This window comes from Sphaerodactylus townsendi, linkage group LG01, assembly GCF_021028975.2.
Source record: "Sphaerodactylus townsendi isolate TG3544 linkage group LG01, MPM_Stown_v2.3, whole genome shotgun sequence".
NCBI lineage: Eukaryota > Metazoa > Chordata > Lepidosauria > Squamata > Sphaerodactylidae > Sphaerodactylus > Sphaerodactylus townsendi.
In genome coordinates this window covers 170,910,963-170,934,506 of record NC_059425.1, presented here as the reverse complement: position 1 = coordinate 170,934,506, position 23,544 = coordinate 170,910,963, and the positions used below count along the sequence as shown (strand labels likewise).

The 23,544-nt window shown below is 46.0% G+C and overlaps 1 protein-coding gene across 1 annotated transcript in view; it reads left to right on the top strand.

Moving 5' to 3' along the window:
- The window catches only part of ATP7B (ATPase copper transporting beta), a 79,710-nt gene that overhangs the window by 5,135 nt on the left and 51,031 nt on the right, over positions 1-23,544 (top strand). The window contains exons 2-9 of the mRNA XM_048499419.1: positions 834-1,055; positions 4,172-5,399; positions 7,247-7,492; positions 12,072-12,232; positions 14,839-15,000; positions 19,033-19,109; positions 19,968-20,142; positions 20,291-20,524. Of these exons, the coding sequence (XP_048355376.1) occupies positions 834-1,055; positions 4,172-5,399; positions 7,247-7,492; positions 12,072-12,232; positions 14,839-15,000; positions 19,033-19,109; positions 19,968-20,142; positions 20,291-20,524 (2,505 nt within the window). The remainder of the gene's footprint in view (positions 1-833; positions 1,056-4,171; positions 5,400-7,246; positions 7,493-12,071; positions 12,233-14,838; positions 15,001-19,032; positions 19,110-19,967; positions 20,143-20,290; positions 20,525-23,544) is intronic.

Here is a 23,544-nt window from a genome sequence, read left to right as displayed (position 1 = left end):
TAAAATTATATTGATGTCTTCCTGATTTGCTAACAGTTTGACATTACAGTCCCATGAAAACTGCTTCAGTCTAACCCACTGAAATGAACGAATCTTTGTGGTGGAGGAAAATCCTGTGAGCCCGCAGTGTTTTCAAATGCAAGAGATGAACAGGGGAAGTTTGTCGTTGCCTACCTCTATGAAGCAGCCCTGGACTTCCTTGGTGGTCTCCTATCCACGTGTTAACCAGGGCTGCCTCTGCTTAGCTTCCGAGATCTGACAGGATCAGGCTAGTCTGGATCATTCAACTCACGGATGAGTCTTCAGCCAAAGCATTTCTGTCTTGTTAGTGGCATGCACTCTCTGCTGCTTGGTAAAATAGCAAAGCTGCAGAACATATTCCTTCTCACATTTTAAAATCAATCTCTGCAAATAAATACAAATAGTGAATCCAGTGCAACTTTCTCTATGTTTTGAACATTAGAAAGGTGAAAAATTGGATTGGCGGAGTTAATTATCCATCTGGTTGCCTCATACCGGTCATGTTTGACAAAGTTGTGAAAGGCAGCCTTGACTGAGGACACAGGAGAGCCGTGTGCAGAGATGAATAGTGTTGAATGCCATTTCTCTCCGAGTGAAAGGATAGCAATTGGTGGGAAACGCACAAACCTGTTTGGAAAAGCACGCAGCCAAGTGCAACCCACAGGTTACGAAAAAGACAAGGAGAGTTAATCTAGGCTCACAGGCGGGCGTAGGAATAGAGGGGAAATGTTAATGCAATTATATACCAAGTGGCTCCACGTAAACGTTTTCTTTTTCCCCGCTTGGCTTGCTGGTGTTTTCAACTTGACAAGGAAATGGAAACCACGAGCTATTTGAGAGACGGCCAGTCCTCACTTGCAACTTTAAACCACAAAACGATTACTCTGGTGTCCTTCTCCAAACAGCAGTCTTCTAAAAAGCTCCACGTGTTGGAGGATGGAGAGTGTCCTGTGAAGACAAGCCAGGTTGCTCAGAAAGAGGAAAACCCTTCCATCCATAACTTCCCAGAGGCACTAGGAAGCTGTAGCCGACAGGTCAGTTTAAGGGGAAAGGGGAAGGCCAATTAATGAGCTCGTAATCTTGTTATGTTCAAATCTGGGTCTTAAAAACCCGCAGAGAAATGGCATTTGAATGGTCTTAAACTTCGGTTCACATGCAAAGGGTATAATTTAAACGCTCCTTGAAATAATACATTGCTAGAATCGTTTATGTTTGGGCGGCAGGCGATTCTAGATTCGTTCAAAGCTCTAATTTTGAAACACTTCAGTGCCACTATTGTTTTTGTTTGTTCGCTTGAGAATAAATCTTATCCTTTTTCCATTGAGGATTTTCTAGCTCATAAAGTGAATTACTTGTTACCAGCTAGCTAGCTCCTTCTAAAACAGCTTGCTCCAGTAGTGAATAGAGAATAGCTAAGCGTCAATTTGTGGGTAGCATGCAAATTGAAAATAATGGTAATTGCTTCGTAATTATCAAAAAGCTGCTTATCAGAAACTGAAACTAGCAATTCTTCTTAGCAATGTGACAGATTGCAGCTGTTCGAGCCATAGCTGCCCTTTTTGAATCCATTTCTAAAACTGTTGATGTCGCTTTGGTTTTTTTTTTTTTTAGCTGTTAAGTTACAGCAGACTTATGGCTATCTGTAAGGTTTTCAAGGCAAGAGACAGTCAGAGGTGGTTTGCCATTGGCTCTCTCTCTGTTGCAACTGTTGCATTCCTTCATGGTCTCCCATCCAAATACGAACCAGGGCTAACCCTCCTTCTGAGATCTGTCCAGATTGAGCTAGCCTGGGCTATCCAGGCCAGGGTCTTTGGAGCTTAACGACATTCATAATGCAGAAGATATTTTAAAGATTTTTATGGCGGAGTTTTTTCCATGAAACATAGATGTAACACATAGATTAAAAACTAAAGCATCAAGTACATTTCCATTTTTTGTCTGGTGGTAGAAGTTCATGTGTTTGATTAGTCTGCATTTTGCTAGGTTTGCCACAACACAAATGTCTGTTACTTGGAGATAAAGAAGAAGAGAAGAAGAGTTTGGATTTATATCCCCCTTTCTCTCCTGTAGGAGACTCAAAGGGGCTTACAATCTCCTTGCCCTTCCCCCCTCACAACAAACACCCTGTGAGGTAGGTGGGGCTGAGAGAGCTCCGAAAAGCTGTGACTAGCCCAAGGTCACCCAGCTGGCATGTGTGGGAGTGTACAGGCTAATCTGAATTCCCCAGATAAGCCTCCATAACTCAAGCGGCAGAGCGGGGAATCAAACCCCGTTCCTCCAGAGAGTGCCACTGCTCTTAGCCACTACGCCACTGCTGCTCCAGGCTGAATTTTTTGCAATACCACCATTGGTCATTCTGATGTTTAAAACGTAGTTAAGACAAAAAACATAGCTTTGGCCATGCTGCTTTTTGAAGCTGAGGGGCAATACAGAACACGGTCAAATCCGATTTACAAAATAAAGTAGTCAGAAAATGCTTCCTGCATTTCTGGAAGAGAGAGCTGAACCACAAGTTGTGCAGCAGATCCATGGCCCCTTCCGCACTTGCAGAACAATGCACTTTCAATGCACTTTGCAGCTGGATTTTACTGTGTGGAATAGCAAAATCCACTTGCAAACAATTGTGAAAGTGGATTGAAAGTGCATTATTCTGCATGTGCGGAAGGGGCCCATGACAGGTTTTCCTGAAATCTTTTATTTTGACTCATATTCTGCTGCATGGAAAGTAGGAATTTGACCAGATAGAGGTGCCTGAGCTGCTGAATGTTTACAAAACTCACGCAAGATACTCAGTCCAAAATCAGTCCAGGGAAGAAATGCTTTAGGATTGGATGTGACTGCGAAAGGCGAAGCAGGCAGGGTTTATCTTGCTGGCATGGATAGTTGCTTCAGAAGAGCGGTTTGGAAAAACAAAAGAACTTGGATGAGGGCGGTTTGGAAAAACAAAAGAACTAGGAAATCTGCAAATGGACCAGGAACGAACGTCCTGATGACCCAACAGAGTAAGGAAATAGATGACACCTATATTCTTCTGGTCTGTTTGTCAGCCCAAATGGAAGAGGGGGGATATTGTGTGTACCACCCTGAGCTTCTGTACTATAAAAATGCAGAAATGTCCATTTTAGCCTTCTGTTTTCTTGGGCATCTCGGGGCTTGGAATGTATGTATGTGGGAATATCTCCAGGGTGTCCAAATGACAGCCTTAGAGGGTATACCATATAGCAGTGGTGGCGAACCTTTGGCACTCCAGATGTTATGGACTACAATTCCCATCAGCCCCTGCCAGCATGGCCAATTGACCATGCTGGCAGGGGCTGATGGGAATTGTAGTCCATAACATCTGGAGTGCCAAAGGTTCGCCACCACGGCCATATAGTGTAGGATAAAAAGAAATCTTGCTGAGCATCCCTGGTGAGCTTCCACTCCATCCTCCCAAGGGACTGCCCTGTGCACCTGCCCGCCCCTGCCCGCCCCTAAACTGGTACACGCCGGTGCATTGTGCACCCACCACCACCTTGACGCTACACTACTGGTGCACCACCAATGTCCTCAAGAACATTAAAAGGGTAACTAGAACTGCAGTTCAGTCAGCCATGATTGCCCCTTTCTCCAAAGTAGCCCTCTACAGTCAAGTGCAGGGGTAGGGAACCTGCGGCTCTCCAGATGTTCAGGAACTACAATTCCCATCAGCCCCTACCAGCATGGCCAATTGGCCATGCTGACAGAGGCTGATGGGAATTGTAGTTCCTGAACATCTGGAGAGCCGCAGGTTCCCTACCCCTGGTCAAGTGAGTGCAAACAAGCTCATAGGGGAGGGGGAAGCATTTAATTAGTGTCCCATTTTTCATTGGGTCAGTTTGTTCCTACTTCACCCATGCTTGATGCCTCTGTGGTTACAATGATGAAATTATTAGCCACCTTTGGTCAGTCTGAAGCACAGGTGTCAAACTCGTGGCCCTCCAGATGTTATGGACTACAGTTCCCATCATCCCCTGCCAGTTCCCATCATCCCCTGCCAGCATGATGGGAACTGTAGTCCATAACATCTGGAGGGCCACGAGTTTGACATCTATGCTCTGAAGGCTAGTCAACCATTTCAGATATCGTATTGTTTAAAAATCAAAAGTGTATGATTCTTTTTCCCCTCTAGACTCTATCAGGGGACACTTCCCCCATCTATCTACCTGCATCGACAATGAAGCACAAGTTTGCCTTTGATAATGTCGGCTTTGAGGAAGACACAGAACATTTGCCCGCTCTTTGTTCTCAGGTGGACGTTATTACAGTCAATATTTCAGGTATGACTTGCCAGGCGTGCGTACAATCCATAGAGGGAAGAATTTCCAAGGTGAAAGGGATTGTGGATATCAAGGTTTCTCTCAAGCAAAATAACGCTGTAATCAAATATTTGGGAGTGGAAATAAACCCCTACCAGATCTGCCAGGAGATCAAAGACATGGGATATGACGCCTGCACGATGGACGCAATGCATTTTTCAAGGCAACTGACCTATGAAGCCTCTGTGAAGATCAGGATAGAAGGCATGACCTGTCAATCTTGCGCCAATACTATCGAGGGAAAGATTGGAAAACTACATGGCGTGAAGAGGATCAAAGTGTCCCTCGACAAACACGAAGCTGTCGTTGTTTACCACCCCTACGCCATTAAACCTGAAGAGTTAAAGGACAGCATAGACAGCTTGGGATATGAAAGCACTATTAAGCACAAGCAAGTCCCGTTAAAACTGGGTGTGATCGACACGGAACGCTTGCAGCAGATGAGTACAAGAAATCCGGGTGGGCCGGATGGTGATAGACACACAACAGAGAACGGTGCAGACGACGCATCCTTTGTAACGTTGGCTGTGGAAGGGATGCATTGCAAATCCTGCGTTGACACCATTGAAAAGTCCACCTCAGCCTTGCCTGGGGTGCGTTGCGTTCAAGTGTCTTTGGAACAGAAAAATGCTGCTGTGTGGTATGACCAGACTCTGGTCACCCCGTCCTCGCTGCAGCAAGCCATCCAAGCCCTTCCTCCCGGTCACTTTAAAGTATCATTTTCTAGTAGAACAGAGGATTGTAATGGGACGCTTCCTTCACATGCGGCGTCCTCCTCCTCTTGTCCTGGCAATCTTTCCCAAGGACAGCTGCAAAGCGAACCCACCACCACCACCACTGTAATTAGTATTGGCGGAATGACCTGTAACTCCTGTGTGAAATCCATCAAAAGCTTGATATCTCAAAGAAAAGGGGTGCTGCATATATCTGTATCTTTGGCTGAAGGGACCGGAACCATTTGCTACAGTTCAGATCTAACAACCCCTGAAGAACTGAGGGCCGCTATAGAAGACATGGGGTTTGACACTTCCGTTCTCAAAGGTATGGTGTAGCTTTCAATAACTCTGAATAAACACTGGCGTAGATGGTTAGTAACTTACAATATATCTTGGGCAATGTGATTATTGTATAAGTAAACCTACTATTTACACTATGTCCAATGGCTTAAAACAGAAACATATACACAGAGAAGGAAAGTGCACCTGCGAGACAAAACCCTGAGCAGGTATGAGATCCTGACTAGCTTCTGCTCCTCGCCTGCCACTCCCCTTGTGATTCAGGCCTTTGGAGTGTAAGGGTGCTACCAGTACACAGCTGGTATTTTGCCAGCATAGATTTTTTATGTTGGGTATATCAAGGAAGCAAGAATGATACCTTAGAGGCGTGAATCAGTGGTAGTAGAGCCAGTGGGGTGTAGTCAGTGGTGGGATCCAAAAATTTTAGTAACAGGTTCCCATGGTGGTGGGACTCAAACTGTGGCATAGCTGCCTGGTTTGAGCTCTCAATAGCTCCATGCTACACTTTACCGAAAGAAGCGATTTGCCGGCATAAGAGCAGACTGGGTCTGACAGGTGAATTAGTTGAGGGTCAATACGAGACCTACTCATTCTGGACACATCCAGGATCAGTATGTGTGTGCAGTGGTGGGATCCAAAAATGTTAGTAACAGGTTCCCATGGTGGTGGGGTTCAAACTGTGGCGTAGCACCAATGGGGCTGGGCGGGGCACAACGGGGGCATGGCTGGGCATTCTGTGGGTGGGGCATTCCTGGGCAGGACTGTGGTAAGGACGCAGCCACTGCGCTGGTCCTTGGGTAGGAAACTAATGCATGCAGGCGCAGCCTGCCACGCATGCCGGTGCACCTCCTGCTAGACTGCTTCAAGCTCTGCACGCTACTGCTGAGAGGAGGGGCGTAACTAAGGCCAAAATCACGTGGCAAAATCACCAATTAGTAACCCCCTCTCGGCACACACAAATAATTAGTAACCTACTCTCGGGAACCTGTGAGATCCTGCTGGATCCCACCTCTGGGTGTAGTGATTATGAGCAGCAGGCTCTAATCTGGAGAGAGCAGCAGGCTCTAATCTGGAGAATCAAGTTTAATTCCCTGCTCCACCGCATGAGTGGTGGACTCTAATCTGGTGAACTGGGTTTGTTTCCCTATTCCTCCACAAGAAGCCTGCTGGGTAACCTAGAGTTAATCACAGTTAATCTCAGAACTCTCATCTCCATCTACCTCACCAGGTGCCTGTTTGGTGTGTGTTGAGGGGGGATGGGAAGGCAATCATATGTCGCTTTGAAACTCCATACAGTAGAGAAAATAGCTCTTACTTCCCTGCATTACAAAATCTCGCAACTTTTTAGTGGATGAGGTACAGCCTCTTCAATGTGTGAAAGCAATCGGCATCTCTTTCTCTTCTCTCCCATCCCAGCTTCTGTGGATTCCACCTTTCCTTCAAACCTTCCAGCATGGTGTAGTGGTTAGGAGTGGTGGACTCTAATCTGAAGAACTGGGTTTAATTCTCCATTCCTCCTCATGAGCGGCAGACTCTTGTGTGGTTAACTGGATTTGTTTCCCTGCTCCTCTAGTTTAAACTTGCTGGGTGACCTTGGGCCAGTCACAGTTTTCTCAGAACTCTCTCAGCCCCACCTACCTCACAAGGTGTCTGCTGGGGGGGGGAGAGGAATGGAAGGAGTTTGTCAGCCACTTTGAGACTCCTTATGGGAGAGAAAGGCGGGGTATAAATGCAAACTCTTCTTTTGGTATTCATCTATGATGTATTTGCCCTTAGGATTTTTGGGGGGAATCCCTCTCCATTTATTTCCATTTTTACCCAGAAACATGGTGCCTCTTTATTACATTAATGTTTTTGATGTCCCTCTTCAAGATATCACCACAGAAAGTCTTACTGCTAGAAGTATAGAGGCCAACGAACCAGCCTCTACTCCTTTGAAAACTCAAGTTGCTTCTGCATTGCCACATGGAGATGCTGTTCTGGAGAAAGAGAACTTGCATCGTGACCATCCAAAGCCATCTTGTTCGGGAACCACTGAAAAATGCTTTATGAAGATCACGGGCATGACGTGCGCATCTTGTGTGTCAAGCATTGAAAAGAACCTGCAAAAAGAAAATGGTAAAATGACTAATGCTCCTTTGTTTTCTCTTGCTGGTGCTGCGAGCTAATACCAAAATATTTTTTCATTAAAAACAAAATATGCAGAATAAATACAAAGTTGCGCACATGCTGCAGCAGATCCACCATTTAGAATCAGCACATTTGTGAACAGCTCTTTCCCATTCAGTGCAGCAGCCTTCAACAACCAGATTTATAGATGCAACATTATGCCCATTTGATTATTAAAAGATGAACTGCATTTGCCATTTCTTAGCCCACTCACCTAATTTATAAAGGTCCGCTTGGAGCTCTTTGCAATCCTTTGCGGTTCTCACCACCCTACAGAATTTGGTATCATCTGCAAACTTGGCCACCACCCTACCCACCCCTACTTCCAGGTCATTTATAAATAGGTTAAAGATCACAGGTGCCAAAATGAATCCTTGGGGGACACCACTCCTTACATCTCTCCATTGTGAGAACTTCCCATTTACACCCACCCTTTGTTTCCTGTTTCTCAACAAGTTTTTAATCTATAGGAGGACTTCCCCTCTTATTCCTTGATTGCTGAGTTTTCTCAATAGTCTCTGGTGAGGAACTTTGTCAAAAGCCATTTAGAAATCCAAGTAGACAATGTCCACTGGTTCCCCCTTATCCACATGCCTGTTTACACCCTCAAAGAACTCTAGTAAGTTTGTAAGGCAGGACTTGCCTCTGCAAAAGCCATGCTGACTCATCCTGAGCAGGTCTTGCTTTTCTACATGTTTTATAATTTTATCTTTAATGATAGATTCTACTAATTTACCAGGAACAGATGTCAAACTGACTGGCCTGTAATTTCCTGGTTCCCCCATAGATTCTTTCTTAAATTTCCTGGTTCCCAATCTAGATCCTAGATTGGTGTGACATTGGCCATCTTCCAGTCTCCAGAGTTGGAGGCTGATTTGAGGGATAAATTGCATATTAAAGTGAGAAGATCAGCAATTTAATGCTTGAGCTCCTTAAGAACTCTTGGGTGAATGCAATCCGGGCCAGGGGATTTGGTAGCATTTAGTTTATCAATGGCTGCCCGAACTTCTTCCTTGTCTACCACTATCTTCACTAGTTCCTTGGATTCACCTCCTAAGAAGCTTGGTTCAGGTGCAGGAATTTTCCTTTTATATCCAGACCTGGAGAGGCCTGCAGGTACACCATGGACGTAGGTAAGGGGGGGGGGGTTCTCGGGTTTGAAACCCCCCCATTCATGTCCGAAGCTCCTAAAAACATTTTAGTGCTTTTTCGGTTTTTGGCCTGCAGGGGGCGCATTGTTTGGGCTAGCAGCACCAAACTTTCAGGGATTGTTTGGAGGACTCTCCTGATGATACTACCCGTGTTTGGTGAGGTTTGGTCCTGGGGGTCCAAAGTTATGGACTCCCAAAGGGGGTGCCCCCATCCTCCATTGTTTCCAATGGGAGCTAATAGAAGATGGGGCTACACTTTTGAGGGTTCATAACTTTGGACCCCCCAAACCAAACTTCACCAAACCTGGGATGTATTATCAGGAGAGTCTCTTATTGATACCACCCAGGTTTTGTGAGAGCAGTTCAGGGAGCTCCTGCAAGCTATGGACTCAGCAAAGGGTGTTCCCCATCCCCCATTGTTTCCAATGGGAGCTAATAGATGGGGGCTACACCTTTGAGGGTCCATAACTTTGGACCCCCCAAACCAAACTTCACCAAACCTGGGTGGTATCATTAGGAGAGACTCCTGAAGATACCCTGAAAGTTTGGTGCTTCTTGCTTAACAATTGCACCCCTGACAGCAGGCACCCCCCAATTTTCCCCAGATTCTCCTTTTAAATCAACCCCCTTCAGCATGGATTTAAAGGGAGAATCTGAGGTCCTCAGTTTAGAAGAAGAAGAGTTTGGATTTATATCCCCCCTTTCTCTTCTGTAGGAGACTCAAAGGGGCTTACAATCTCCTTGCCCTTCCCCCCTCACAACAAACATCCTGTGAGGTGGGTGGGCTGAGAGAGCTCCGAAAAGCTGTGACTAGCCCAAGGTCACCCAGCTGGTGTGTGTGGGATTGCACAGGCTAATCTGAATTCCCCAGATAAGCCTCCACAGCTCAAGTGGCAGAGCAGGGAATCAAACCCGGTTCCTCCAGATTAGAATGCACCTGCTCTTAACCACTACACCACATTGAAAGTGATGCTGTTTCAGGGTGGGGGATAATCCACCCCAAAACAGCATCACTTTCAAAGTTGTTTAACTAGGGATCCCAGATTCTCCCTTTAAGGTGGATTTAAAAGGAGGATTTGGGCTCTCTAGTTTAAACACCATTGAAAGTGATGCTGTTTGGGGGTGGATTCCAGCATCACAGCGGCTGCCCGGGGGGGAGGGGCGCAAAAATCAGATTTTGCACCAGGCTCCATTTTCCCTCTATGCCTCTGCCCAGAGGGGAGGGGCAGGGCAGGGCAGGGGAGTCTGTCATCCCCGACTTCGGAGAGCTACTTTTATAAGCGCTAGGCCAGGGGCGGGGCTTGGGGAGGCGTGGCCATGCCCTAGGGGTGGGTGGGGGTGTGGCCGAACCTACGTCCTTGAGGTACACGTAGATACGGTGGAGAGCCAAGGAGCAGAGCTGGGAGCCAAAAAATCAAGGAGAAAAAGCCTACAAAATGCAGTAGGTGTTCTCAGAAGCAAATCAGCGTTCTAGCCAGCAGAGATCTGGACCAGCAGAGAAGTATGAGGAACCATTTGCTAGGTCCTCAGGATAGGTGGAGATTTGACCATTCTGACTTTGAATTGGGTCATGATAAGTTTAAATCTCACTGGCCGGTTTAAAATTAAGTGCTGTCAAACTTTGGCAGGAACAATTGGGAAAAATACCCTGATTGGGCTACTGGAAGAGAAACCTGTATGAGGAAAAAGAGCCAAGGTGAGGCAACCTTAATGAGTTGGAAATGAGCTAGATCTGCCTGGACTCAAAAGTCTGGGTGACGCAACATAACCCCTGAAACGGAGCAGGAGGCAATTTGAGTTAAAAATAAAGGAAAAAAGAGAAACCAGGAGTTGGTGAATGAAATAGCAGTGTCCTTGAACATAAGAAGAACGTAAGAACAAGCCAGCTGGATCAGACTAGAGTCCGTCTAGTCCAGCTCTCTGCTACTCGCAGTGGCCCACGAGGTGCCTTTGGGAGCTCACATGCAGGATGTGAACACAATGGCCTTCTGTGGCTGTTGCTCCCAAGCACCTGGTCTGTTAAGGCATTTGCAATCTCAGATCAAGGAGGATCAAGATTGGTAGCCATAGATCGACTTCTCCTCCATAAATCTGTCCAAGCCCCTTTTAAAGCTATCCAGGTTAGTGGCCATCACCACCTCCTGTGGCAGCATATTCCAAACACCAATCACACGTTGCGTGAAGAAGTGTTTCCTTTTATTAGTCCTAATTCTTCCCCCCAGCATTTTCAATGAATACCCCCTGGTTCTAGTATTGTGAAAAAGAGAGAAAAATTTGGGCTGGTCAGATGCTGGGCAGATCCCTCTGGGACATGTCAGGATGTCTTTATTGTTGAAAACTCTTTTGTTATTGAAAATAATAAGTTGCTGAGGTGGGGGAGACTGACCTTGTTCTGCTTTCTTTGCAGCAACACACTTCCTCTTCATTCCTGGAAAGTTCCAATGTCATGGCTGAACCCAGGTGCCTTTGGCTGTTTCTGCATCGTTATCGAGTTGGGGTTGGGTCGGCTCTGTACATGACGCCTACTTAATTCGTTCCCCTTGGACCGCTTTCTCGCCAGATGAACGGTCCCCAGAAACACCGGAAGCACGGGCGCTTCGCAGAGCTGCACGCTCGCCCGGTCGACCCTACTCAGGTCGCTGGCGGCCGTCTGGCTGCCGGGCCGAGGCCTTCCGGGGACACGCTTCCCCCTGCCCTGCGCTGACCGGCCCGCAATGCGCTGGACGGCTGCAGCGGTTTACCGTGTAGCCATTTGACAGTTGTATGGGGGAGTGGGAGGGCGCCTTGGAGCCGCTCAGAAACCCCGGCTGGGGAGCCGCAGGTTGAAATGGTGGCTTCGCGCCGCTTGGGAGGCGCGAGGGTGGCGCGGCACCGCAGCAGCTGCGCCCTCTGTGTGAACAGCTCCCTGGGGACGGCGTTTTTGCCATCCCCAGGGCTCTGTTAATGGCCTGTGCGGAAAGGGCCTTTGGGAGACTCCCCAAGTTTCAGATCCCCTGGCATTGAGGATGTAAGAGGGGATGCCTATTAAAGCAATTAAGTCCAAAATAAGAGAGTTCTTGGCTGGAGGAGGGTGCAGGGTCCTCCCAGGCCCTGATTAGTACTTGGATAGGAGACCACCAAGGAAGTTCAGGGTTGCTGTGCCGAGGCAGGCAATGGCATACCACCTCTGTTACTCTTGTGCCTTGAAAACTCCACTGGGTTGCCATAAGTCAGCTGTGACTTGACACACTCACTCATTTGTTCATCAAAGGCTGGAAATGCAAGTGTGAATCAATCCTTAAGATGCTAGCTCTGTGGGATCTGCTTGGGGATTTTTTTTGCTTAGCCCCTCCCCCCAATTTTGTGATGTGTAACTAACGCAGCGCTGTCATTTGCAGGCATAGTTTCCGTGCTTGTTGCCTTGATGGCAGGGAAGGCTGAAGTAAAATACAAGCCAGCGATTATTCAGCCTCTGGAAATAGCCCGGTTGATTGAGAATTTGGGCTTTGACGCTTCAGTGATAGACGACCCTGATGCGGATAGCAAGATTGATCTTAAGGTGAGTATCACGGGGTACGCTACGATTGGTGTAATGGAAGAGTAGTGAATTTATTTATTTATTTATTTATTCATTCATTCATTCATTCATTCATTCATTCATTCATTCATTCGACTTCTATACCATCCACCCCTGGAGGGCTCTGGGTGGTGTACAACATTACATTACATTTTTACATTACATGGATTCAGAAGACAATGTTAAAAGGGGACAAAATCTCCCTGAAGAGGGAATATAATAATTTTGGTGCCACAACCAAGACGGTCCTGTTGCAAGCTGCCACTCATGCAGCTTCAGATGGGATGAGAACCCAAAACAGGGTCTCCAAAGATGACTATAGCGGTTGGGAAGGTTCATATGGGACTGGGCAGTCCTTAATATGGGGTGGCATCAACAGTGAGCACTGCAGGGATGGAGCATGCAGACACCATCCTTACTTGTTGCTATAGCAAGGCACCTTTTCCTGTCTCCATGTGAAACAGCAGAAGTGCTTAAGTGGTAGTTGAATGAGACAACCATGTTTTGGGTGGGATGATATCAATTGCCAGAAGTTATCATCATCAATTGACGTAGAATTGTACCACATTGTATCACAACATCCGTTCTGTTCTAGTTTTAAGTTCATGTATATGAATTCCTAATTTGAGATTGTGAACTTTAGGTGTTACAGAAGTATTGGTGACTGTTGTGGGAGGAGGGGTCTGCCAAAGAGACCTTTCATGGTTGGCAGACTGCCCTTCCCCGTTTCTGCTTCCTTCCCACCCTTCTCAATTAATTGCTGGACAGGTGGGGTGGGGCAAACCACTATTCTGGCTTTTGGGAGCTTTGGGAGTTAAGAGACGCCCAGGTCACCTCTTGGCGTTTTTCCCTTGGACTCTTCCAGTAGCACCCCTGTTCTCTCAAGGAAGAGCTGCCGGCATCAGACACAGAGTCTGACATGAACAAAATCCCCAGCAAAAATGTAAAAGGTTTTATTAAAAGATGTGTTTTGGATATGAAAAAAGACAAAAGATCCAAAAACCTGCCAGAACCATGGGAAGTTTTGCATGGAAACAACTAGTCAAGGGCAAAAACAGTGCCTTTGAATGAGCAGTTTTGTTCAATTCCCTGTTCCAGATGAGTTTTGTACAATCCCCTGTTCCAGGTGAGTTTTAGTTAGTTCCAGAAATGGTTGCAGAAAAGATTGGCTGCTATTGGGCAGCTAAAACACTGCTGCTGTTGGACTGGAGTTTAATCTGCATTCACGCAGCAAAGAGGCTGGTGAGGTTTTGACCCTGAAGGAAACAAGCAATAATACAGCTGGAAAGTTGCCAGACCAGGTAAGAAAATGATAAAAGATTCCCTGGCACATCTAAACAGAACTTATTCCCTAATACAACTTATATGCCCTCTGGAACAGACTGTCCCTAACCATGATTCCTATATACAGATCCATTTCCCATCAGTCACATCCATTCTACTGACCGATTCCAGGGAAATGTACACCTGACTTCCTGGAAGGGAGAGATTTATAGATTCTCCCAAATATCTCTGCATGAACCTCCGCGCATTAGGGTTGCCTAGTGGGCAAACAGACACTCCTGATGCTTGAATTTTCACCCAGGATATTGAAGACAGGAAGAGAAGGATTAGCCTCTCCTTTCTAAAATCTCCATTAAGCCTGCAACCATGTACTTCTGGCTGAAATACTAGAAAGGGGTGCTTTTGAGTGTCTGAGGAGGTCTTTATGTTCAGGAAAGTTGTAGAAGCCATGGAAATTCAGTAAAAGATCAGTTAAAATATCATGATAGAACACGTGATTTATTTATTTATTGTATTTGTATCCCACCATATCTCCAAGGACTCAAGGCGGCTCACAGTAAAACATACTTAATAAATACAATAAATATCATAAATATTCAAAACAATTAAAACGTCAAAATTACATGTTTAAAAAAACAAATACAAACAGATAGCATAAAACCCCAATATGGGAGCACAAAGAAACAGATGCATGCGCCGTATTCAGCGAGGACCAGAGATAGTTTAGAAAGAGAGGGAATGTCCAGTTGGCTTTCACAGGCCCTGCAGAACTGACTCTGCAGGGCCCGGATTTTAACAGGGAGAGCATTCCACTAGGTCCTGGTCAGGTCTGTAAAAGCCCTGGCCCATGTTGAAGCCAGTCAAACAGTCCTGGGTCCCAGAACCACTAACAAATTCCCCTCCGTGGACTGGAGGGGCCTCCAAAGGCAATATGGGGAGAGATGGTCACACAGATAGGCAGGTCCATAAGTTCTATAAGCACATAAGTACTAAAGTATGGTTCCTAGTATCTCCAGTTTAGTAGGATCTAAGATAGATCTCAGCTTGAGACCTTGTAGAGAAAGCCGAGAGCCTCTGTCAGTTGGGTCTGCAACCAGCGGCTCTCCAGATGTTCACGGACTACAATTCCTATCAGCCCCTGCCAATTGGCCATGCTGGCAGGGGCTGATGGGATTTGTAGTCCATGAACATCTGGAGAGCCACAGGTTGCAGACCCCTGGAAGAGCATTGGGCTTGATGGATCAGGGACCTGCTTAGGTAGAAGACTGTTTTTATTGCTTAACACTAAGTGTGCTTTGGTTCAGATCCTAGGCATGACTTGCTCTTCATGCGTGCACAACATTGAATCCAAACTTTCCAGAACACCTGGGATCCTTGACGCATCTGTCGTGCTGGCCACATGCAAAGCCCGTGTCCGTTTCGATCCTGAAGTTATCGGTCCTCGAGATATTATAAAAATTATTGAGGTACGTTGTTGAAACAAGTTTTTTTTTAAAAAAAAGAAAACTCTTGTTGATTTTCTAAAATTTAAGTTTTGTTCCAGTGGCAGGGTATCCTTCTTTAGCTTTCAGTAGTACAGGGGAATCAGTAGTACAGGGGAAAATAGACAATAAGGCCAACATGCAAATGTTGATGGGATTATGGGAAATATTGCGTAGACTCCTGTGAGAAGCAAAGTCCAGGCAACATTATTTTAGGATGATAGTTTGTTACAGAGTGCCAGCATGCATAGTGCTTCATAGCTATGGACTCTGATCTTGAGAACTGGGTTTGATTCCCCACTCTTCCATATGAGTAGTGGACTCTAATCTAGTGAACTGGATTAGGAACTGGGTGACCTTGGGCTGGTCACAGTTCTCTCCAAACTCTCTCAACCCCACCTACCACACAAGATGTCTGTTGTGGGGAGAGGAAGAAAAGGAGTTGTAATAAGAGAATTGAATGAGTGAAGAGTGGAGTGCCATGAGAGAAATCTGTGTTCTCTGTGGAAGTTATTACCCTACGTGGCATGTGGGGGTGGAAACTTTTGTGGCTAGCTTTATTTAAAGAACTTCAGAGAAACAAGAGGAACAGTACATCTATCTGGAACAATTTGGCATATTAACTATACAGAAATTGTTATTCTGTTTAAGAAAAACCAACTCCCACGCATTGACTGTTCTGTCAATTTACCATATACAACCATATTTATTTTATTTTATTTATTGATTAGTTGGATTTATTATACCGCCCTATCCCCTAAGGGCTCTGGGCGGTGTACAGTTTAAACAAACAAACAAACCCATATACCCCAATAAAAATATATTACACAGTGGCTTCACCTACACCATATACAACTAAGCAGGGGCGTAGCTAGGGAAAATGGACCCGGGGCAGACTGTGAGTTTTCGGGGGGGGGCCGCCCCCCCGCCCCACTTACCTTAGCTGGTGGTGGGGCCTGGCAGGGCGGGGCAGGGGCGCCCAACAGTGGCCTCTGCAGGGCCAGGGGGGGCAAGGGGGGAAGGAGGAGGGGTACGGGGGCGATTCCCCCCACACATGACCCTAGTTGCGGCTGCCCAGGGCACCTATCCCCACCCCACCTTGTGGAAGCTCCAGCCATCCTGTTATTTGGGTTTGACTAAGAATTCTAAGGTAAGAGCCTTTGGGGGTGGAAGTTAAGGAGGCAGCATAACACACATCCCCTCAGACTACAGAGAGGTGCCTTTACACAGTTTACACACAATGGCTCTCACAGAAAAATTGAGAACATTACAGGTCTCTTCCTAGAACACTCCTGGGAGCCTGGAAGTATTGGCCCTCTGGTTCTTTTATCTCCTTGTGTGCATTTATGTCCTTTTTATGTCCTTCTTGTGTTCATCAGGGCATCCTTGTTCATTTTTTCTATATCACTATATAATCAGTGGGAGGGGCCTTTGGGCTGAGAGATCTATGGCTTTCTGGAACTCAGTGGAAATAGGTTGGCACGCATCTGTTTTGGGTGACATGTTAGAGAGACCAATTCTAATCATGTCTCCTAACCTTGTGAGAGCCCCTGCTTGTTTTAATTTATACAACTCCCTGTTCCACATGAATTTTAGCTAGTTCCAGAAATGGTTGCAGAAAAGATCCAGGGCCGTCATTTTCTAACTACATCTCAGAAATAGTGTAATCTGTGTGTTTGTGCAGAGGGAAATGGTATGGAAACCTAATATCTGCATTCACCCACCAGTGGCGTAACTAGGCAAACTGGAGCCCTGGGCAAAACCTGAGTTTGATGCCCCCCCAGGCTGCTGGGTGCCTCCAATGCAACAAGCCAACACACACACCCCCTTGTAGCTATGCCCAGTGGCGTATCTAGGCAAACTGGAGTTTGGCACCCCCCATGGGCAGCCACCCTCCCCCACTGTGACCAAGCAATGATTTTTTACACCAGGTTGTTTCAAAGTCACCATCACATTATAGAACATGCCCCAACTCACAAATCTGAACACAGCAATAAGCCATGCCACACAGCATAAATAATTTTTTGAAAACATTTTCAAAATGCTTTCAAAATAAGAACATAAGAACATAAGAACAAGCCAGCTGGATCAGACCAAAGTCCATCTAGTCCAGCTCTCTGCTACTCGCAGTGGCCCACCAGGTGCCTTTGGGAGCTCACATGTAGGATGTGAACGCAATGGCCTTCCATGTGCTGTGCTCCCCATCACCTGGTCTGTTGGAAGCATTTGCAATCTCAGATCAAGGAGGATCAAGATTGGTAGCCATAAATCGACTTTTCCCTCCATAAATCTGTCCAAGCCCCCCTTTTAAAGCTATCCAGGTTAGTGGCCATCATCACTCACCTCCTGTGGCAGCATATTCCAAACACCAAATCACACGCTAAGTGCAGCTAGTGTTTCCTTTTATTAGTCCTAATTCTCCCCCCCAGCATTTTCAATGAATGCCCCCCTGGTTCTAGTATTGTGAGAAAGAGAGAAAAATTTCTCTCTGTCAACATTTTTCTACCCCATGCATAATTTTTATAGACTTCAATCATATCCCCCCTCTCAGCCAGCCTCCTCTCCAAACCTCAAAGAGTCCCAAACGCCTGCAGCCTCCTCCTCATAGGGAAGGTGCTCCAGTCCCTCAATCATCCTTGTTGCTTTATTACTGCTATGAAAACATTTTATGGTGTTGTATCCAGTAAATTCCCCAATTGTGTGAGGAAACAGCATCACTTTCTTAATGTGCCTTCAAAGGAGAATCTGGGCTCCCTAGTTTAAAACAAGTGATGCTGGAATCCACCCCCAAACAGCATCATTTTCAATGGTAAGTTTGGGGTCTTAGGGAGCCCAGATTCTCCCTTTAAATCCACACCTTAAAGGAAGAATCTGGGGTTCCTAGTTTAAACAACATTGGAAGTGATGCTATTTTGGGGTTGATTCTCCCCCACCCTGAAATAAAGCATCACTTTCAATGTTTAAACTAGACTCTCAGGATTCTCCCTTTAAATCCATGTCAAAGGCGGGGGGATTTAAAAGGAAAATCTGGGGACATTTGGGAGGTGCCTGCTGGCAGGGGTGCAATTGTTAAGCTAGCAGCACCAAACTTTCAGGGTATCTTTAGAAGACTTCCCTAATGATACCCCCCAGGTTTGGTGAAGTTTGGTTCAGGGGGTCCAAAGTTATGGACCCTCAAAGTGTAGCCCCCATCTTCTATTAGCTCCCATTGGAAACAATGGGGGCACCCCTTTGGGAGTCCATAGCTTTGGACCCCCTGAACCAAACTTCACAAAACCTGGGTGGTATCAGTAAGAGACTCTCCTGATGACACCTCCCAGGTTTGGTGAAGTTTAGTTCAGGGGGTCCAAAGTTATCGACCCTCAAATGTGTAGCTCCATCTCCTATTAGCTCCCATTGGAAACAACGGGGGATGGGGCACTCCCTTTGGGAGTCCATAACTTTGGACTCCCTGAACCAAACCTCACCAAACCTGGGTGATAGCATCAGGAGAGTCTCCCAAAACATCCCTGAAATTCCGGTGCTGCTAGCCTAAAAACTGCACCCTCTGCAGGCCAAAAATGGAAAAACACTAAAAATACAAAAAATCCCACAAACAAACCAGCGCCCCCCACAGGGCTGCGCCCAGGGCAACTGCCCACTTTGCCCAATGGGAGGAACGCCTCTGTCACCCACCAAAGACTGTTTAGCTACAGAACAGAGCGCAAACCAGAGCAGCTGCCCTTGCTGCTGACCTGGATATACATCACACATGAGTGACCGTTCCAAGTTCCTTTCTGCAGAGGCATAGCTCCAAGGGGGTGGGAGAGGGCACAACGCACCGGGCGTGCACCCCTGTGGGAGCGTGGTGAGGACATTCCAGGGTGGGGGCGTGGCAGGGGCAGAGGACACAGTGCCCCGGCCCTTTCCCCCCTTGCTACGCCTCTGCCTTTCTGTAAGCATTTTAAGTACTAATACATATTAAATACAAAAGGAGGGGAAAAGTATTTCTTCCCATCTTCTTTTTTTTTTCAAAAGGGAATTGGTTTTCAAGCATCTCTGGTTAAAAAGGATCCACGGGATTACAGCTTAGATCACAAAGAAGAGATCCAACAGTAAGTATAGCCATGAATGAGAAAAGATTTGGCTGACATGCTGCGTATAGCCGTGAATGAGAAAAGATATATGGTAACTGACAGATATTAGTAAACAGTTTTCCAGTTTTGCTTTATCTGTTTATTTATTTAAAACATTTGGTGCCACAAGGTGGCAGACACAATTTTTTTTACAACATTTGAGCTATTAAAAATCCCTTTAAAGTTATAAAATAGTTCAGTTAGAATCACATAAACAGCTGTGGTAGTTTTGACAGTGCTTTTAAATTGGACAGTTCAGTATAAATCTTTCTGAATTTGGCCCTTTTGGACCTCCAGACAACAATACATGTATCTGTCTCAACAAATACGGAAGAACCATATTCAGAGTGCAGCAGTCACTTGGTTCCCATTTGGAAATATTAGGCAACAGTTTGTTGGTTGGTTTATGTTAAATATTTGTATGCTTCCAATACATCCAGCTAGGGGTTCCCAAGGTGGTCAACAATCAGAAACATTAAGACAGCGGTTCTCAACCTGTGGGTCGCGACTCCTTTGGGAGTCGAATGACCCTTTCACAGGGGTCGCTTAAGACCATCGGAAAACACATATTTCCGATGGTCTTAGGAACCGAGACACCGCTCCTCTATGGTTGGGGATCACCACAACATGAGGAACTGTATTTAAGGGTCGCGGCATTCGGAAGGTCGAGAACCACTGCATTAAAACAAGCCTTTAAAATACAATATTTTAAAGTAACAGTTAAAACGGATCACATATACACAGTCAAAAGAAACAGTTAAAATGCATACTCAGGATTTTTACCCACTCAGATGTTATGGATGGTTGTCTGACGCTGTGAATTCACTGCCTTTTCAGATGGAAGAAATCATTCTTATGCAGCCTGGTGTTTGGCATCCCTGTTATGGTCTTAATGATTTACATGCTAATACCAGGTGGCCAAGAGCATGGATCCTCTGTGCTGGATCAAAACATAATTCCTGGATTGTCTATTCAAAACCTTCTCTTCTTTGTCCTTTGCACTTTGGTTCAGGTATGACTTGTTTCCTTTTTCTTTTTCTTTTTGGTAATCTTCTGTAGCACAATCGGCTATAATCGCAGTGTTTGCACTAAGAGGACAGAATGGCCTTTCAGCTAGAGCTGTTGACAGGGAGTTGAAACTTTTTATTTTGTCTTGACAGATCCTTGGCGGATGGTACTTCTACGTCCAAGCCTATAAGTCGTTGAAACACAAGATGGCCAATATGGATGTCCTCATAGTGCTGGCCACAACTATTGCTTATGTTTACTCTTGTGCTATTTTACTGGTCGCCATGGCGGAACAGGCAGAGCAAAGCCCCATGACCTTTTTCGACACCCCTCCAATGCTGTTTGTGTTCATTTCTCTTGGTCGGTGGCTGGAACACATAGCAAAGGTAATGAACGCATCCTGCAGCGAAATGCTTTACAGGGTTGGAAGGGACTAAATAGGAAGTATCTAGTCCAGTGGTGGCGAACCTATGGCACGGGTGCCTGAGGTGGCACTCAGAGCCCTCTCTGGGGGCACGTGCAAAGTCACACACACACCCCACACACAAATCTAGGCTGGCCTGGGCCACTGAGCTCGATTATTTATATTTATTTATTTATTTATTTATTTATTTTTAAATTAAACTTATAGGCCGCCTCATCCCCGAAGGGCTCGAGGCGGCTCACAACATGGCTGTTCCAACAAACAGCAAATCAACAAATCAAATCAACGGATCAGCACTTAAAAACTTAATCCCTTAAAACCTATGCAGCAAAGATTGTTTAAAACAGGAACCCGAACCAAGGCCAAGGAAGGGAGGAGATAGGTAGGGCCCGCGATGTTATCAATGGATCAGGCCCAACCAAAAATAAAAAGATGGAGACAGGCAGCCTCAGATTTGGTGGGGGGCAGTAGGACCACAGCCGGCCTCTCCAAAAGCCCAGTGGAATAGCTCCGTCTTGCAGGCCCTGCGGAACTCACCAAGGTCCTGCAGTGGCCGGACAGCTGGAGGTAGAGCATTCCACCAGGCAGGGGCCAGAGCCGTAAAGGCTCTGGCCCGGGTCGAGGCCAGCCGTATCATCGCGGGGCTAGGGGTCACCAGCAGTTCTGCCGTTGCCAAACGCAGCGGCCTCTGTGGGACATAAGGGGTTAGCATTATTAGCATTAAACCTCAGACCTAGTTTTGGGGAAGCAGCATGGGCAACCTTGTTAAGCGCTGTTAAACCCCACTGATTTTCATGCGAAGAACTAAAGCGCAATCCTTTACCTGGGAGTAAGCTCGGTTGCTGGCAATGGGGCTTGCTTCTGAGTAAACCCTCCTAGGGTCGTGATTCACCCGTTGGAAGAGTTGCACGGTTGCTTCAAAGCAAAGCCACCAACTACCACCAAGCTTACTCCCGAGTAACGCACGCCCCGTTTTTTCTAAACTAAAACCTCAGTATTCAGGTTAAATTGCTGTGTTGGCACTTTGCGATAAATAAGTGGATCTTGGGTTGCAATTTGGGCACTCGGTCTCGAAAAGGTTCGCCATCACTGATCTAGTCCAACCCTCTGCCCTGCAGAAGAAAACCTAACTTGAAAAGATCTTCCCTTACCTGTTCTCTTCTTGAAAATCTGCATGGAATAATAGACACCAGCTTCCTTATCAAGTTTTTAATTTGACTTTTAAGTTGCAAGGTCTGCCTTGAAACTTTGATGCATGTGGGAAAGCAGGCGTGTATGCTGGCATGACTGAAAAAGTTTAACATGGAATGGCTGATTATTGTACAGACTGTGATGTGCAACACAGATGAGTACAGATCTCAATCTAGAATTTTCTGGGTCTTTCCCATTGTGGCTGCTTTGTGCAGGAGGAGCCAGTCACGTCTGTTCCCTCCCTAGGGCAAGTCTGCTTCTGTTTTAGCACTTGGCATCATTAGCTACTTGAAGTCTGAGAAGTTAAGGCGGGAGACAAACATATTAGGAAAACAGGTTATTCTTGGGAACAAGAAAAGGCAGAAGTTAGTTTTATTGCAGCCGTTTGCATATGGGTAGAGGGACGTGAGCAAACAGCATGCAGCGTTTGCGTAGCAGAAAGAAGCAAACTATCCAATGGGATTTTAAGGTTCATGCTTATAGCACGTGAAAGGGGTATGGATTATGTACGTGGGTATGGCGACGAACTGGGACGTATATATCCTTTGTATCTATAAAGACTAAGGTCTTTCCTATGGTGGCCGTGTCTCTCTTTTGAGAGCACCCAGAGTGTGCCTCTCCCTCGGGAGAGTTCACCTTCTGTCACTGTCTATATTCTGTTCAGTAAAAACGTTCTGTTTGTTTCTGATGTCAGATGTCTGATGCTTTTTTGGGAGTTTGTTTCTAACCTATCTTTTCTCAAAACAGCTGCGCAGGCTGGACAATGGGTTCTGGCCTCACAAATAAATAAATCAATGAATCTTTTGAGACGAGTCACTTGATCTCATGTAGGTTTATTGTGAGAAAGCACATGAATTTAAAGCCGTAGTTTCTTGCCTTGCTCTCCTCAAACATGATCCTGTTCTCTTAAACCTCCATTGTTCCTTCTGCCTCTTTTGTACAGTTTGCATTTTATCCTCCTCTTCCCATAGGCCAATTTCCATCATGTCTGCACCTTTTTTTTGAAATGTTTGGAATATCCTGTTGGTTTTTAACACATTTCAGCAGAAGTGGGATCCAGCAGGTTCTCACAGGTTCCCGAGAGTAGGTTACTAATTATTTGTGTGTGCCAAGAGGGGGTTACTAATTGGTGATTTTGCCACATGATTTTTGCCTTAGTTACGCCCTCCTCTCAGCAGTAGCACGCAGAAATTGAAGCAGTCTAGCAGGAGGTGCACCGGTGTGCGTGGCAGCCTGCGCCTGCATGCATTTGTTTCTCGCCCAAGGACCGGCGCAGCGGCTGTGTCCTTGCCACAGCCCAGCCCAGGAATGCCCCTCCCCTGGAATGCCCGGCCATGCCCCCGTCGTGCCCCACCCAGCCCCATTGGCGCTACGCCACAGTTTGAATCCCACAACCATGGGAACCTGTTACTAAAATTTTTGGATCCCACCACTGCATTTCAGTATGTTCAGTGGCCATAGGCTCAAAAAGGCTGGGGACCCCTGATCTAATCGCTTCATGTATAGCTCACCTTTCTCGCTGAGACTCAAGGCAGATTACACAATGTCTGTGCAACCAATAAGATGAAGCACCTGCCATAAGTCTGGGATTGCAGAAACCTGAACAAAGCATGAGAATTAAAGCAGTAAATGATAATACATAACTGGAAATACTGTGTACTGAGAAGAAGTAATGTATACAACAGCAGATAGTACATATTATACAAAGTAGTAAAGCGTACTGTTCCCTTCCTTGAGACATCTCCAGAACCATTCTGTGATAATAATAGTACACCCAATTTTCAGTAAAAT